At 63.5% G+C, this 15659-nt stretch overlaps 2 protein-coding genes across 2 annotated transcripts; one reads left to right on the top strand and one right to left on the bottom strand.

Annotated features, from left to right (window-relative positions):
- Positions 1-3062: 3062 nt before the first annotated feature.
- ENTPD8 (ectonucleoside triphosphate diphosphohydrolase 8) lies at positions 3063-6638 on the top strand. Its single transcript, XM_024762693.1, has 9 exons — positions 3063-3354; positions 3438-3555; positions 4119-4269; positions 4393-4552; positions 4678-4908; positions 4984-5247; positions 5436-5546; positions 5754-5888; positions 5963-6638. The coding sequence occupies exons 1-9, from the start codon at positions 3229-3231 to the stop codon at positions 6149-6151; spliced, it is 1485 nt and encodes a 494-aa protein (XP_024618461.1). The 5' UTR covers positions 3063-3228; the 3' UTR covers positions 6152-6638.
- On the bottom strand, positions 6635-15653 carry NOXA1 (NADPH oxidase activator 1). The gene is made up of 13 exons (XM_024762446.1): positions 15376-15653; positions 13432-13514; positions 11953-12568; positions 11176-11370; positions 10185-10244; positions 9896-9939; positions 9294-9426; positions 8018-8057; positions 7745-7803; positions 7349-7503; positions 7094-7208; positions 6889-7003; positions 6635-6786 (listed from the first exon to the last, which is right to left on the bottom strand). The coding sequence occupies exons 1-13, from the start codon at positions 15550-15552 to the stop codon at positions 6698-6700; spliced, it is 1881 nt and encodes a 626-aa protein (XP_024618214.1). The 5' UTR covers positions 15553-15653; the 3' UTR covers positions 6635-6697.
- Positions 15654-15659: the final 6 nt, after the last annotated feature.

Raw genomic sequence — 15659 nt, 5'->3', positions numbered from 1 at the left:
TTTTTTTTTTTTAATTTTATTGAAGTATAGTTGATTTACAATGTTGTGTTAATTTCTCCCTGCACAGCAAAGTGACTCAGTTATTTATACACACACACACACACACACACACACACACACACACACATATATTCTCTTTCATATTCTTTTCCATTATGGTTTATCACAGGATATTGAATATAGTTCCTTGTGTTATGCAGTAGGACCTTGTTGTTTATCCATCTTGCATATAATAGTTTGCATCTGCTAACCCCAAACTCCCATTCCCTCCCTTCCCCACTCCCCCTCCCGCTTGGCAACCGCAAGTCTGTTCTCTATGTCTGTGAGTCAGTTTCTGTTTCATAGATAGGTCGGTTTGTAACATATTTTAGATTCCACATGTAAGTGATGTCATACGGTATTTGTCTTTCTCTTTCTGACTTACTTCGCTCAGTTTGATAATCTCTAGGTCCATCCATGTTGCTGCCAAGGGCATTATTTCCTTCTTTTTTGATGGCTGAGTCATATTCCATTGTATATATGTACCACATCTTCTTTAGAAAGGATGGTCTTTTCAACACCCAGTGCCGGTGCCTTGGCCGTCCACATGCAGAGGAGGTGGACTTGACCAAGCCACACATCTTACAAAGAATAATTCAAAATGCTTCATAGATCAAGTTACATCATGGAACTAAGAGACTTGAGGAGAAAGAATTCTTCATGACCAGGGGTTAGGCAAAAAGTTCTTAGTAACAACACAAAAAGACCATCCACAAAAAACACGCGGATAAATTTGGCTTCATCAAGAATTTTAAAATTTGCTCTGTGAAATACACTGTTCAGATAAGATACAGACGGAGAGAAAATACTCGCAAATCTCATCCGGGAGAAGGGGCTGCACCTAGAATATATAAAGAATTCTGCAAACTCAGCAGGAATAAGTCAAACAATCCAACCAAAAGATGTGCCATGTGACCAGAGGGGACACACGTGTGCAAAAAGCGCGTGGGGAGGCTCTCGGCATCCTCAGCCCTTGGTGCGAACTGAAGCCACAGGGAGGCTGGACCGGCATCGGCCAGACCGGCTGAAATGGAAAGTTGTGACGCGGACACTGGAAGGACGCAGAGAGACCGGCTCTCTCACGCTAGAGAACATCTGCGCAGTTTTGCATCGAGTTAAACCCAGCAGTCTGTCTCCGGGGTGGGAGCGAAAGCACAGGTCCGGCGAAGCCTCGTGCATGAATGTCCACGGCAGCTTTTCACAGTCGGAGAGCGGGAACCCCGATGCCTCCAGCACCGGGGGTTCAGCAAACGGTTCATCGGAGCAGCCGGTCTCCACGTGGGCATGGGGGAGATGCTGGGCCTCAGGTCTCAAGCTGAGGGGAGGAAGCCAGGCTCAATTCATCTCTGAGACCCCCTCCCGAGGACAAAACCTCGGCGAGGAGAGCCAGTGGGGTGGGGGGGCCGGGGCTGGGCTGGGCGGTTCTGGTTGCGGTGGCCGGGGTCACACAAATAGACCCGTGTGCACAAAAAGGGGCAATTTCACCGCACGCCTGCAAACCACCAAACCACTCGACTGGGGCTGACTCTCGCCCTCCTCATGGGACCACAGCTGGCCCTGACTCCGGGCCTTTGCTCTGGCCGAGCCCTCGGCCTTGGGCCCTTTCCAGTCACCTGACTCCGCTGACCTGCCCCTCGCCTGAGCACGGGCACCGTCCTCCCGCTGGGGAAGGGCGGGGTCGGAGGGCAAAGTCTGAGCAGCCTCGGAGGGGACCACCCTGGGTGGGGCTGGTGACCCCAGGTGGGGGCAGGCAGCAGCGGCTCGTCACCTGCCTGACAGCGGACCCGGGCTCAGGGGAGCGGTGACCAGCGTCGGGTGGCGGGCAGAGGCAGGACGGCACCTGGCAGGTGCCTGAGAGGCGACAGACGGGCCAGCTTCCACGCTGCTGCCACTGCTTACCCACCAGCCCAGGTGAGGGGCCGTCTTGGTCTGGGGGTGCTGACCGGTCCTGAGGGCGTGCTCTGTGTGGAGTCTCCCCAGCTTCTCTGCCCACCCGCTGGGGGCTCAGGCTGGGGGCTCAGGGTGCTACACGCCCTGGAGGGGTGTGTGAGGGGGGATACCGGTGTCCCTGGCCCTGCCTGTAACTGGTCTGTCTCTGTGAGTGGCCTGTGGCCAGCGTGCTTTTGGGGACACAGGCTGGGTCCCGTCCGCCCTGGCCTGGCAGCGGCTCGAGCAGATCACCCGTCCTCTCTGAGCCTCGCTCTTCCCTCCTTAAAACGGGATCATGACGCAGACGGGCCGCCTGGAGCCCAGGGCCCTGCATTCGCCCTGAGAGGCGGACGCCCCCTGGGAACAGCCGCATTCCTGCGGAGATACTGATGCCGCACAAAGTCCATGAGCCTCAGAGCTCTGCAGGCCTCAGACCATTTCCTTTGGACAGTGGCGGCAACTGGCCCGAGGTCCCTGGTGACCTCGTGTGCGTGGGTCCCCGCTCAGGGACGTTTGGGGGCTGGAGAGGGCCCTGCAGAGGCCTCAGCCACTGAGCTGGTGCCGTGGCCCCGTGCAAACCACATTCCTGGGTCAGCCTGGGCCGGCTGCGAGGGATCGTCATGGGACCAAGTGAAAAGGTTCAGATCAGAGAAGCCCGAGGTTGGGTTTTTAAACAGAAACCAGATGAATCTGTTCAGAACCCCTCAGCCTTCAGGTCCTTCAGGAGAGAAACCGCACTTCCCGGGACCCGCTGACCTGCGTGGCAGCAATTAGACATCCAGGCAGTCGGTCAGCTGTCCCCACCGAGTTCAGGCCTGACCCCAGGACTCTTAGAAAACTGTCCTGGGAGAGGCCTGGGGTGAGGGCTGCAGGTAGGTGGGAGAGGTGGGGCCCTGGGTTCCCGGAGTTCACTGTGGATCTGGGGCTCCTTATCCTGCGGGGGACGGGAGAGGAGCTGGGGTCCTGGGAGGGTGCGGGCAGTGGGGCTGGCAGATCACACGGGGGTGGCTCTGCTGGGCCCCGGCGTGGCACTAGAAAGGGGGTCTCCGGGACCTCCTCATTGTTGTGTGTTGCAGCCTAGCCTGTCGCCAGACAGGGCGTCCCGGTGCCCGGCCCCTGTGGCGCTGTGACACCACGCGTAGCCCGGCTCTCCGGCGTGGTGGTCTGTAGTCCTGCCCATCGACCCAGCCGGGGTGGGCTGTCTGAGCCCCGGGGAGGGTGCTCACTGCTGCCAACCCCACAGGTGCCAGTCCCGCCCCCATGGGGCTGACATGGAGGGAACGGGCCTTCACAGCCCTGCTGGGGGCTGCAGCGGTCTCAGGCCTCACCACGCTCATTCTCTTCCTGGTGGAGGCCACCAACGTCCTCCTGCCCGCAGACACCAAGGTGTGCCCCCAGACCCCACCCAAGGGAGGCTGGGCTGGGCCGTGACGGCCCCTACGCCCTCCTGACCCTGGTTTCACTCCCAGTTCGGGATCGTGTTCGACGCTGGGTCCTCCCACACATCACTCTTTGTGTATCAGTGGCTGGCAAACAAGGAGAATGACACAGGTGTGGTCAGCCAGGCCCTGGCCTGCCGGGCGAAAGGTCAGTGGGCAGTTCCATCAGCGGTGGACGGGTGCTGGGAGCTGCCAGCCGCTGCCCGGCTGGGGTTCCCAGCTGGGTGGAGGTTTGGGAAGTGGCACAGGCTGGAGCTGGGCAGTAGCAAATCAGCCTAAAGAAAAGGGGCTCAGAGAGGTTCAGTGAGTTGCCCCAGGGGGCCCAGCCGGTCAGTGGGAGCCAGGCCAGGGCTCTGGATCTGTCCTGCCTGAGCCCGCAGAGACCCGAAACAAACCATTCCAGCTCCTGGGGCTCCAGACGTGGCATACCTCCAACCTCTCCCTCGGACTTCACGTGGCCTCTCCCCTGTGTGTCTCAAATCTCCCTCTTCTGTCTCTTGTAAGGATGCCAGTCGTTGGTTTCAGGGCCCACCTGGGGAATCCAGGGTGATCTCATCTTAAGATCCCTAACTGAATGACATCTGCAAAGACCCTTTTTCCAGATACGGTCCCATCCGCAGGCTCCGAGGGTCACGATGCATCTTTGGGGGCTGCTTTTCAGCTCAGCTTCCTTCGGGGCCTGGAGCCTTGTCCTGTGGTGTTGTGTTTCAGGGCCTGGCATCTCTTCCTACGCCTCTGACCCTGCACAGGCTGGCGAGAGCCTGCAGGGCTGCCTGGAGGCGGCGCTGGCACTGATCCCAAAGGCCAAGCATCAGCAAACGCCCATGTTCCTGGGGGCCACAGGTGGCATGAGACTGCTCAGGTGCGGGGCTGGCGGGGGCCCGCACACGTCCCCGGGGCGCAGTGTGAGAGCTGTGGTCCCTGCTCAGCGGGATGGAGGAGGGGTGGCTTCTGCCAGCCCCAGCGGCCTGTCCTCTCCGCGCAGCCAGAAGAACAGCTCTCAGGCGGAGGACGTCTTCGCAGCGGTCAGCCAGGCCCTGAGCCGGTCTCCCGTGGCCTTCTGGGGCGCTGAGCTCCTGGCTGGGCAGGACGAAGGGGCCTTAGGTTGGGTCACCATCAACTACGTCCTGGGCCTGCTGGTGCAGGTGCCACAGACGGCCCCAGGGTGGGAGGGGCACCCGGGGGGGTCATCGTGGCCGGCCCCAGGGTGGGAGGGGCACTCGGGGGGTCATCGCAGCCCCAGGACTCAGTGCCGCCTGTCTGTGGTCAGTACTCCTTCTCCGGAGAATGGATCCAGCCTCTGGAGGGGACGTTGGTGGGCGCCCTGGACATGGGTGGGGCCTCCACCCAGATCACCTTTGTGCCTGGAGGCCCCATCCTGGACACCACCACCCAGGCCACCTTCCGCCTCTATGGCACAGAACACAGCGTCTACACCCACAGCTACCTCTGCTTCGGGCGCGACCAGATGCTGAACCGGCTCCTGGCCGGGCTGGTGCAGGTGGGCTGCTCTGCGGGAGGAGGGCGGGGCGCCCTGCCAGGCGGGTGCTCAGAGGTGCCCCCACCCTCCCCGCAGAGCAGCCCGAGCCTCCTGGTGCGTCACCCCTGCTACCACAGCGGCTACCGGGGCACGCTGGCCCTGGCCCCCCTGTATGGGTCGCCCTGCGTCCAGGCCGCAGCCCCCCGAGACCTCGGCCAGAACCTCACTGTGGAGGGGACGGGGAACCCCGGGGCCTGTGTCGCCGCCATCCGGGGTCTCTTCAACTTCTCCAGCTGCGACGGTCGAGGAGACTGTGCCTTCGACAGGGTCTACCAGCCCCCCGTGCGGGGACAGTTCTACGTGAGCCCCTGCGGCCTGCCCTCGGGGCCAAGCTTCCCCTCGGGGCCCCAGGGCCCGACCCCAGGGGGACCTTGGGGAGCCTGGGACCCCAGGTGGGGTGGGGTGGGGCGGGGCGGGGCGGAACCTGGCTCATCCTGGGCCCCCCGCCTTGCGCCCTGCCCGGGCACTTCTTCACCCCCCTCCCCCAGGCCTTCTCCAACTTCTACCACACCTTCCACTTCCTGAACCTCACCCCCAGGCCGCCGCTGGCCACGGCCAATGCCACCATCTGGGAGTTCTGCCAGAGGCCTTGGAAGCTGGTGGGTGGATGCGGGCCGCCCGCCCCCACCTGGGCTCCAGCTCCCTGGGCTGCAGACTCCACCGAGCGGGGACCCCGTCCCAGGCAGTGTGGCCGGGGGGCCGGGGGGCTCCAGGCAGGAGACTCAGGGGCATGCCTCCGAGGGGGGCCAGCCTTGGGGGCCCAGGAGGTGAGGCCTCATGGGGCTCCTGGCCTCCCGGGCCCCCAGGTGGAGGCGAGCTCGCCCGGGCAGGACGGCCAGCTGCGCGACTACTGTGCCTCGGGCCTGTACATCCTCACACTCCTGCTCGAGGGCTACGGGTTCAGCCAGGAGACCTGGGGCGGCATCGAGTTCCGCAAGCAGGTGACGGCTCAGGGCGAGAGGGGGTTGGGGCTTCGGGCCGCCGCCCGCAGCCTGACCGGCCGTGTGGCCCGCAGGCCGGTGGCACCGACATCGGCTGGACGCTGGGCTACATGCTGAACCTGACCAGCCTGATCCCCGCCGAGGCGCCCGCCCAGTGGCGGGCACAGAGCTATGGCGTCTGGGTGGCCGGAGTCGTCTTTTTGGTGCTGACCCTCACGGCCATTCTCGGGGCCACTGTGGTGCAGCTCTGGCTCCGGGACTAGGCTGGCTGCCACCTGGTGCTGGAAGGCAGAGGCCTGAGCTGGCCGGAGCCTTCCTGAGCCCCAACCCCCAAGGCTCGCCCTGTGGGCTCTGGCCCCATGGTCACATGGCCCCCTTTTGCCGTTGGGGTCATTCTGGCCACGGAGGCTGTGCCGTGGCCCCGACCATGGCCTTCAGGTGCCAGCGCCCCAGCGGGTTTCCCATGTTGCACGAGGGCTGGGCCATCGCGACCCCTGCAGCCCTCAGGGCTGTGTGACTGCAGACCTACGGGTTCAGGGCCAGGCCAAGCCTTGGAGTAGGGGTGACTGCTGGAGGTAGAGGGGGCCCGGCTCTTTGGGAGGGGCCGGCAGCGGGCCCTGGCCTCTCCAGGAGCTGGCAGAGCCAGTGTACAGGCTCTGTGGGCTTTTCCCAGAGCGGCCAGCCCACACCCTCGGAAGCGTCAGTCAGGTCCCCTCAGTGGCCAAGCCCAGAAGACGGACCACACCTTGGTGGGGGCAGATCGCCTTTATTAAACCCTCCTTGCCACGGACTTCTTAGCGCCAAGCTCCTCATGTGCGCCGGCCGGCCGGGACCACGAAGCACTTGGGGAAAATCCCGACGCGGCCGTCACAGTGGCCCTCCAGCCACGCCTGGTCCACTGCAGGGGGCGTCAGGGCATCACCACATCTGCTCGCAGACACCGCGTCTGCCCCGGGGCCCCGGCAGGGCGATGGGGGGGTGGGGGCAGTGCCAGCTCTACCTTCGCACAAGACGTCCACCGTGTCTCCGGGCTGCAGGGCCAGGTCCTCGGGCCCCTGGGCGGAGTAGCCGTGCCGGGCCACCACCTGGTAGAGGACAGGCCGGCCGCCCACTCCCTGCGGCAGCGGGGAGGGCTGTAGGGTAAGCTCGGCATGGAGAGAAGGGCTGGACATCCCCGCCCCGGGCTGCCTCCCGCCCTGGCTCACCTGGCACCGTAGCCGCAGCTCCCCAGAGCCGGCAGCCGCGCCCCGCCAGGCCCTCTGCAGTGCCTCCTCCCCGGTGAGGGGCACCCAGCCCCTGCTGTCACTAGGGTCTCGGTAACTGCAAAGAGATGCCTCAGAGTGGGCAGCGCGGGCAGGGGCTTTAGGGAGGGTGCTGACCTCTGACCTCAAAAGCCTCTCCCAGGGCCGGGACTAATAGGTGCTCAGCTTGGAGCCCTCCCACCCGGCTTTCCAGCTCACCTGAGCTGCCCACTCTGGGCCTGGGGAGGGAGGGCCCGGCTCATCAGGGCCCGCAGGCTGGACAGGTCAGCTCCTCTTGGGGCCCTCAGGGCCAGGGTGAAGGCACACTGCACTGTGAAGGTCACCAAGGACTCGGGGCCCCCTGCAGCCACACCCTGGGTCCAAGCAGAAAGGTGGTTGGTCTCCAAGGACCCAGATCTGTGTGCCCAGGACTGCCAGGGTGGGCTTCAGGCCAGGGGGCAGGGCAGGGACCGAGAGGGTGGGAGGGGGCTGGGGCTCTGGACTTGTGAGGCTTCTTTAGCTGGGGTCCCTAGAGGCATTCGGAGGATGGGGTCTGGCCTTGGAGCCCCACATCCCTGGGGGGTGGAGGGTGACATGAGAGCCAGTGCCTCTTACCCCAGCGCCTGCAGGATCCTCAGAGGAGCCAGGGCCCGGCCCCCCAGCCACCACCAGCCCTGCGGAGCGGGGAGGAGTCAGGGACTCCGGTGGCTACCGACCCCCAGAGTAGAACATGTCAGAGTAGAGGAGATGCTGGCACCACCGGGAGCCCCAAGGCCACCAGCTTCCTCCCCGGAGGACAAAGAGGCTGCTCCCAGCCCGGCCCAGATACCTGCCTGGGGCTCCCTCCACAAAGTGCCCTCCCACTCCCAGCCGCTCAGGGCGCCTCACCTGGAGGGATCCGCTGGCCAACTTGCTCCACGTGAGGCTTCTGCAAGGAAAGCCACAGGCTGGGGCTCTGCCGGGCCGGGGTGGGGCCCTGAGGGTAGAGGTAGCTTTCCCTGGGCCTGGAGCTCGTCGGGGGCGGTGCCCAGACACTGTCCAAGCAGAGCCAGTGGTGAGGGGCATGGCCTGCAAGACAGCCTGGCCAGGCAGGAAGCCACAAATCTAACGGCATTGGAGGTGAATCCGGGGCATGAACCAGGTCCCCATAGGCCTGGAGACTACAGACAGGCCACCTTGCGCTGTGGGCACCAATCCGTCTCCCCCTGGCCCACCAGGAGGTGGCAGCTCCAGCTGGGGTTCCCGGTGACCCTGGGGGCTGGGGACCGAAGCCAGGGACCCGCTGGACTTCACCCTGTGTTGGGACCCTAAGCAGTGGGTGTGCTGAGGGGCGGCAAAAACCCCAGAGGGCCCCAGTCCTGGCCACACCGACCAGCTGACTCAGATGCTGATTTCAGGTGGGATCTGAAAGTTGGACTAAGTTTGTAAATGGAGTGTTTAGATTCTTATCAGACTTGTCAGCTGTTTAAAGCAATTAGGAAGCTGCTGCAGCCCACCGTCAGGAGGGTCAAGTGCTCGAACACCCAGTGTGTGAACTTAGGGCCACGGGGTTTCGTCAAGCACAGTTGTGACGGATGGCTTTCAAGGGCACCAACTGTCCACCGAGTTGGCTGGGCATCAGTGAAAGAGGAAGTGAAGTGACCGTCTCGCCTCAAACTGAGTCCTTTCATAAACTGAATGTAAAAGTTAACCACCTTCTCTGTGCTGGGCGGCCTCCCGGCTCACCTGCCCGGCACACCTGCCCAGGAGAACCCTGTGCCCCTCCCTTCCTCGGCCTCACCCAGTGCCTGGGGCATCTCGGGGAGCCCCACGTCCAAGAAGGAAGGCCGGGGGCCCCAGCTGAGGGGTGGGAGCCTCATGGCTATGACGCACGGGCTGCAGGCCTCTCCCGGGCCCAGGGTGGGGAGCAGACACCCAGGCTCCTGTCTGTGCACACGTGAGCAGTGTGTCCCTGACCCATGGCGTCCGGTCACTGTGGCTGGCTCCCGCCCAGTCCCTGGCCTGCCTGAGGAAGCCAAATCTCTATCCTCCAGCAGGTGATGAGGCCACCTGCCCTGCCCTGAGACCCTTGCAGGGCCCAGCTGTGGCTGGTCCTGAAGCTCAGCCTGGGGCAGGGGTCCTCCAAATACTATGGCCCCTGCCTGCCCTGCCCGGGCTCACCCACCTGCTCATCATTGGTGACCAATGTGCTATGGTCAGCCCGCCCAGCCTGGCCAGAGCTGACCTCCATCTCCGCATCAAGGGGCGCCCTGGGGCCACAGCGGGTACCAGGTCTGGAGGGGCCTGTGTCACGGGCCCTGGAGGGAAAGGGGAGGGGTCGTCGTTCTCAGGCCTCACCCAGCCAGCACAGAGGTCGAGGTCCTCCATGAAAGGTGGGCCTAGGAGAGCCCTGAGCTGGAAACAAACAGCACCCCAGTCGGACCACCACCTGTGAGGCTGCATCTGGCGGGGCCGGCAGGGCTGCTCCCGTCGGCCTGCAGCCCAGCCTGCACCCCACCCCGGTGCCTCTGGTGCCCACCCCCAGGCCTGAGCAGAGCTTCAGTGAGGGGCAGGCAGGCGCTTTCCCCAGGAGCAGAACAGGCTCAGGACAAACGGGGGCACAGGGAGGGCTGAGCAAGGCGGGACCCCTCGCCCTGCACCGGGGCTCTAGCCAGTCCAGAAAGGGGACACAGCCACCTGGCCCCTGGCCCGGAGTGGCCACACTGGGCCTGCAAAGGGGCTCTGCTGATAGGGGAAGAAGAGTGGGGGCCCACGGCCCCTTCCTACCGTTCGGCAGCCCCAGGCCTGGCTTCGCCACGCGCGTAGAGAGCCTGTGGGCACACAGCGACCCCCTCCTCAGGGTGCAGACCCCACGGAGCGTCGGGGGCTGGGGGGCAAGGCTGCACAGTTTTCACTGGCTCTCTCCCGGGATGGGACGCCCCCCACGTTTAGATCAGAAGGACGTTGAGAAGCCCGCGGGGAGGGTTTAAGGCATCCTTAAGAGTAATGGGTCTGGAAGGCCCCACCTGCAAAACGTCAGAGGAGAAGTCAGGTGGCTGGAAGGCTGCCCACCCACCTGTGGCTGCTGAGGCCGGGCGTCCTCGTGCGGGCTGTCAGGGATGGCGGAGGCCACCACCTGCGGAGGGACAGCAAGGGGCCGGCCGAGTCAGGGGTGCCCAGCCCTCGCTGCCCATTCTGAACCCCAAAGTCTCCCATCTGCCCGGGGGGTGCTGCCCAAGCCTGGCCCAAAGACGTTGGATCACGTGGTGGGGGCAGGGAGGTGGGAAGAATATGTCTGAAGAAGGAGAACGTCTGTGCTGATCATTTCAACTTATTCTTTGTACAACCTTTAAAATATTCTTGTTTCTTAGAAGTAGTCATCTCCTGTGATAACAGGACTCCAAGTTGATGGATTAATGCAGCTCAGAGCCCCCTCCTCCACGCAGCCCTCCAGCAAAGACGCATGGCACCTAGCCCTCGGGTGACCGGGGGGGTGTCAGGCCTGGCTGAGGGCCACCAGCTGGAAAGCAGAGTGCATCTTCCTTTGTGCACAGGGAGCCTCCTTTCCCACCTTTGGGGCGAGCTGCTCCCCGTCATGCTGTGACTTTGCTGCCCTGCCCTGACCCGGGGTGGGCAGAGATGGCCCAGGCCAGCCTGCCTCGGGCCTCCCCAGGGTCTTGCTCTCTGAGGCAGAGATGTAGGGAGGACACAGAAACACAAAACCCAGGAGATGCTGAGGCCAGAAGAGCGAGTCGAAGGCAGAGGTAGGCAGGGCCGGCACCACCTTGGGGGTCCTCAGCAGCTTCTGCTGGGCTCCACCGCCAGGTTCCAAGAGCCAGATCTGTGAGCCCCATTTGGAAACACTGCTGCCCACCCCAGGAGCCTTGTGTCCTCTGTCCACCCACCAAGGCCTCGATGACCCCGGGTGTCCCCTGAACTCAGCCTGGAAGCTCGGGACACAGTGTGAGCTCAGCAGGGCCTGGCTGCCCGCCGCCCTGCGGCCTGCTGGGTGCTGCTGGCCCCTGAGCCCCTGGGGCCTGAGAAGCGAGAAGCTACCCCTCCCTTACCTTGGCCTTGCCCAAGAAATCCACAGGCTCCAGGTGCTCCAGGTGCCGCCTGTGCGGCCGGAAGACCTCACCCCTGGGGACCTGCCGAGGCTGCAGGGGGGCCTGTTTCTGGAGGGGGGTCCGGATAATGCAGACCTGAGCACTGGGCCAGGCCTGAGGCTGCAGGAGCCTCAAAGCAGAAGGGACGGCTTGGCCCTGTCACCTACTTCCCATAGCCCATGGGAAGTCCAGCCCACACCTGGGCACATAGGCTGCCTCCCTCCAGAAGTTTCTTCAGCTCATATAGTCAGTCTTGGGGGCCGGACAGATGTGAGCCCCAAACTGCAGGCTATGGGCCGGGCAAGCCACCTGAGTCAGCTTAGGAGTCTGGCTCTGCTCATCCACAGGCCTCATTCCCCAGACCCCCAGCCGGAGCGGATCAGCCCTCCCTGCTTCTCTGCTCTGAATGTCAGGCGGACCTCCCATCTCTGGAAGCAGCCTCTTGGCCTTCGCAGCCCCGTCCTGCACTTGGCCTGACCCCCTCCTCCCCGTGCTGCCCTGCTTACTGAACCCCCAGGAGTCTGGGGTGCTGTCTGAGGAAGGCCTGTCTCCGCCCGCCCCTCCCTCCGTGTGGAAGGACGTTTTGGGCTGGATGTGCTGGGAAACAGCAGCAAGTGGCCACGCTCCCGGGAGCCGAGGGCGGAGGGTGCGGATCGCTCACCCGCGGCAGCCTCTGTCCCCGCAGTCCGCGGGGACACCGCGCTCCCAGAGCTGCTGTCACATGGCCTGCTGGGGTCACGGCCGGCCGACTCCCACAGCCCGCCTTGCACACAGTGCCCTGGGCCAGGGCCACCCCGGCAGGACGTCCCCCGCGGCTGGCTTACTGGGACATGGGTGGTTCCCAGGGGCTCCGAGGCAGCACGTTTCTGGGAGCGCATGGGCACTCCTCCTAAGCCCCTCCATCACTGCCCACCCCGCCCCAGGAGGCCAGGAACGGCGCCAAGCGAGAACCCCAGGGCAGGGATGCCAGGGGCCCACAGCCAGGCCTGCTTCGGCCCAGCCCCTGCCCAGCCTGTCACCTCTCGCTGACCTCTGACCCTCCCCTGCACCCCCCGGTGGGATTTGGGGGCCCCTCTGGCCAGAGGGAGCACCTGAGTCAACACGGCCCCAGCTGTGACAGTGACAAGACAGCGGGACCCAGAGAATGGGGTCTTCAGGACGAGCGGCCTGGAAGGACCACCTGGGCCGCCTATCCACAGACAGCACCCCCAGCGCCCAGCCGCGTCCCGCTCCCCGCACGCCCACCTCCCAGGCCTGCAGCTTGAACCGCAGGCCCAGCTGGGTGTAGTCGATAGCGGCGTTGCCCCTCAGCTGTGCCAGGGTCCGCTGGAAGTCGGACAGGGCCTCCCGGAACCTGTGGGCGGCAGGGGAGCCTGGTGTGGAGGCCCTCAGCTGCCAGAGGGCAGGGGGCGGAGCTTCGCCCAGCCCCACGCTGCCCCAGCTCCTGCTGCAGTGTGGAGGCCGTGGTGGTCACCCATGTCTCAACACGGGGGGTCCACACACAGACGGGCTGAGCAGCACGTGGGGCTCCAGCTCTGTCCTCTGGGCGCCTCGCTCCCCTGCCTGTACCCCAGACCCTCTCCCAAACCTCGGTGTGCAGAGTGCCCTGGGCGTGTCCGGCCTGCTTCTCGGGCCCCACGCCACGGGCCTCCCCATGCAGAGCCCCACTGGAAGCTCCCCAGCCCCCACCAGAATCCCCATCGCCCCCAGGAAGGCTCCTGGGTCGATGAGAAGAGGAGGTCTCCCCCAGAGCCCACCTGCCCCCAGTGGGACCTTCTGTGGGGGCCGGGCCTGTCCTGCAGCCCGGATCCCTTCTCTGGGAAGGGCCCGGCGCCGAGGGCTGGGTGGCTAGGGAGGACCCCCATCACTTCCATGTCCTGGGACGCACCACTCCTCCAGCCCTGCCCTCGGTTTCCACGTGGGCAGAACGGGTATAATCGCGCTGTCCCGGCTACAGCAGGGATGTAGGAGCAAAGGAGGGGAAGCCGGCACAAGCACTCTGTGATCCCCTGAACCCCATAAAGAGCCATGGGTCAAGGTGTGGCCCTACGCTGCTTCTGCAGCCACACGACCACAGCATCCTGTTCCTGGGCTCCCCTGGGGCCGCCCAGGAGGGGTGAGTAAGAGGAGATGACCCGTGGGCAGAGAGGAACACAGGAAAGGGCTCTGCAGAGCCAAAGGGCCATCAGACAAATAACAGGGCACTTCTGTGCTCACCTCCCCAGCTGGAAGTTGGCCACTCCTCGCTGGAAGAAGCCGACAGCCATGCAGGCATCCTTGGTCACTGCCTGGTCAAATGCCTGGGGACAAAAATGCCCATGCAACACCCAGGTCTGTAACCCCGTCACTCCTGTGTCACAGATGCGGTCCAGGCGGATGCCCAGCAATGGATCAAGGAATCGTGTTGGCCCCCATCATGGCCACCTGCAGGAGAAGGTCTCCCGCGCCCACCCAGGGGGCCTCTGAGTCTGAGGCTGGGCGCACGCGTCACGGCCACAACCCAAAGCCGCCTGGGCTCCCAAGGTGCCCTGCGATGCACTCAGGGGCAGTTCGGTGGCAGCACAAGCCAACCTGTTTACCATGAGGACAAGGAAACATTCCATCGTGTTAATAATAGTTACCTTCGGGGGAGGGGTTATGCAAGGTTTTTGTCTTTTTTAAATCCTAGTTTTGGTAGTTCGTACAAATTGACGCACTTCTCGTCTATTAGAATCAGAAAGAGCAAAAACACAAAAGTCTTAACGTGTGTAAAACACAGCTCTTCCCGAAACTAGACTCAGAAATGACATCATCTGTTCCTAAGGAGGACAGCAGCCACCAGTTAAACACAAGCAAGAGGGGGGCATACAGCAGCTATCAAGTTAAATACAGGCGACTGGATCGGTGTCATGGCCAAGTGGGGGGCTTGTTGAAGTGAGTTTGACCCGAGGTTGAGGGTCCGCACACAGTACTGATGTGGCCACTCAGCGCTAGGGAAACCCGTTTGTTGTCCTGCCACACAGAGCAGCGAAATCGAAGCTTCCATAGGGCAACAGATTGCATTCCCAGCTACACCCTTCTCATCCTGTCCAGGTCCTCGGAGACAACCAGTTTTATTAATTGTAGCCGTTCCATCTGCTTTTAAAAAAATTTCCAGAAAACATGCCTCTGCTACTCCGTCTGCGGTTCGGGTGGAGGAGAATTTAACACTCACACCCCTCTGCGCAGAACTTTTGTCCCCTCCCTCTGGTTAAATCACAGTTTAGAGGAAGTGGTGACTGGATTGGCCTCACACTGCTGATTCCGTGGTGTCCGGTGATCGCACCCCCCTTGTTGGATAACATTTTAACACTGACGTTGCTGCTGAGATAACTGTAGATTCATACACAGATGTGAAGAATGACAGGGTAGGTCCCTTGAACACGTTTTCGGCAGCTGTCACTGATGGCCTGAACAACGCGGGCACCTGGCTCTTTCCGAGGGGGATTCGGTGTGCTCCTGGCTTTTTGTTGTCACCCGTGAAACATGCACCACCGTAATAAACCTGGGGCTTGAAGGGCAGAGAGTGGCCTTGCCGGCCCCTCGGCGGAGGCACGTGTGTGTGCGCCCATGTGTACCCCCAGCTCTTGCTTCTGCTTTGGGGAGTGGGTGGGAGACAGGTGAGCGCTCAGATCTGGGGTTTGGGCAGCAACCAGAGACCTTATCTCCTGGTCATCACCACAGGTGTCTGCAGAAGGCCCAGCCCAAACCCTACACCCTGGGTGCCCCTTCCCAGCCCCATCCAGCTTCGAGCCTGTTTGCGGGTATGTTAGCACCTCGGCCAAGAGCACCTGAGCCAGTGTTCATCCCGGCCGTTCCCCAAAACTGCAGAGCCTGGCACATGGTCACCACACAGTGGAGGCAGAGCCAGAGCCCTGCACCCCCATCCCGGCCCTGACTCAGCTCCGCTGGGGTCCCCTGCCCACACAGGCCTCCCCTGCTTAGGTGTTCACTGAGGCGGACCTGGGGAGACATCCTCAGGTGGCCATCAGGGAGGAAGGGCAGGGGTCCTGGGCTCACCCCTGCAGCTGGGACTTTATCCCACCCCTCGTCGACCCCCCCAGGGCCAGAGGGCAGCGTCCCCCAGGGGTGGGGTCTCTGCGACCAACCCCGGGGGTGCAGGCTGTCGGGCCCCTGGCTCACCCGCAGCGCGGCTTCCGGGTCCCCGGCTAGCAGGTGCACGCAGCCCACGTTGAACCTCATCCTGGCGGACGGCTCCGGGACGCTCGAGAAGAGGCGCAGGGCGTAGTCCCAGTCCCCACGCGCCACGGCCTGCGCGCCCCGGTGCCAGTCGCGCACCAGGTCCCCGAGCGAGGGCATGACGACGTGAACACCAGCCCGGCCCCGGCGGAAGTCGGAGATTCCTGGCCGGAGCGCGGCGGGCGCGGCTGGCGGCGTTGGGGGTCCCGTCACGGGCCCGGCGGGGT

This window comes from Neophocaena asiaeorientalis, unplaced genomic scaffold (assembly GCF_003031525.2).
Source record: "Neophocaena asiaeorientalis asiaeorientalis breed wild unplaced genomic scaffold, Neophocaena_asiaeorientalis_V1.1 scaffold78, whole genome shotgun sequence".
Lineage (NCBI taxonomy): Eukaryota > Metazoa > Chordata > Mammalia > Artiodactyla > Phocoenidae > Neophocaena > Neophocaena asiaeorientalis.
The sequence above is the reverse complement of the archived record's forward strand: the minus strand, read 5'-3'. Positions and strand labels throughout refer to the sequence as shown.

Excerpts from the sequence above, each read along its gene's own strand:
- ENTPD8 (XM_024762693.1), top strand. The coding sequence starts at position 3,229 with ATGGGGCTGACATGGAGGGAACGGGCCTTCACAGCCCTGCTGGGGGCT. Across the intron at positions 4,553-4,677 it reads TCCTGGGCCTGCTGGTGCAG|TACTCCTTCTCCGGAGAATG; the intron begins GTGCCACAGACG and ends GTCTGTGGTCAG. Across the intron at positions 5,547-5,753 it reads GCCAGAGGCCTTGGAAGCTG|GTGGAGGCGAGCTCGCCCGG; the intron begins GTGGGTGGATGC and ends CCGGGCCCCCAG.
- NOXA1 (XM_024762446.1), bottom strand. The coding sequence starts at position 15,552 with ATGCCCTCGCTCGGGGACCTGGTGCGCGACTGGCACCGGGGCGCGCAG. Across the intron at positions 12,569-13,431 it reads GCCAACTTCCAGCTGGGGAG|GTTCCGGGAGGCCCTGTCCG; the intron begins GTGAGCACAGAA and ends TGCCGCCCACAG. Across the intron at positions 7,804-8,017 it reads TGGCCAGCGGATCCCTCCAG|GGCTGGTGGTGGCTGGGGGG; the intron begins GTGAGGCGCCCT and ends CCCGCTCCGCAG.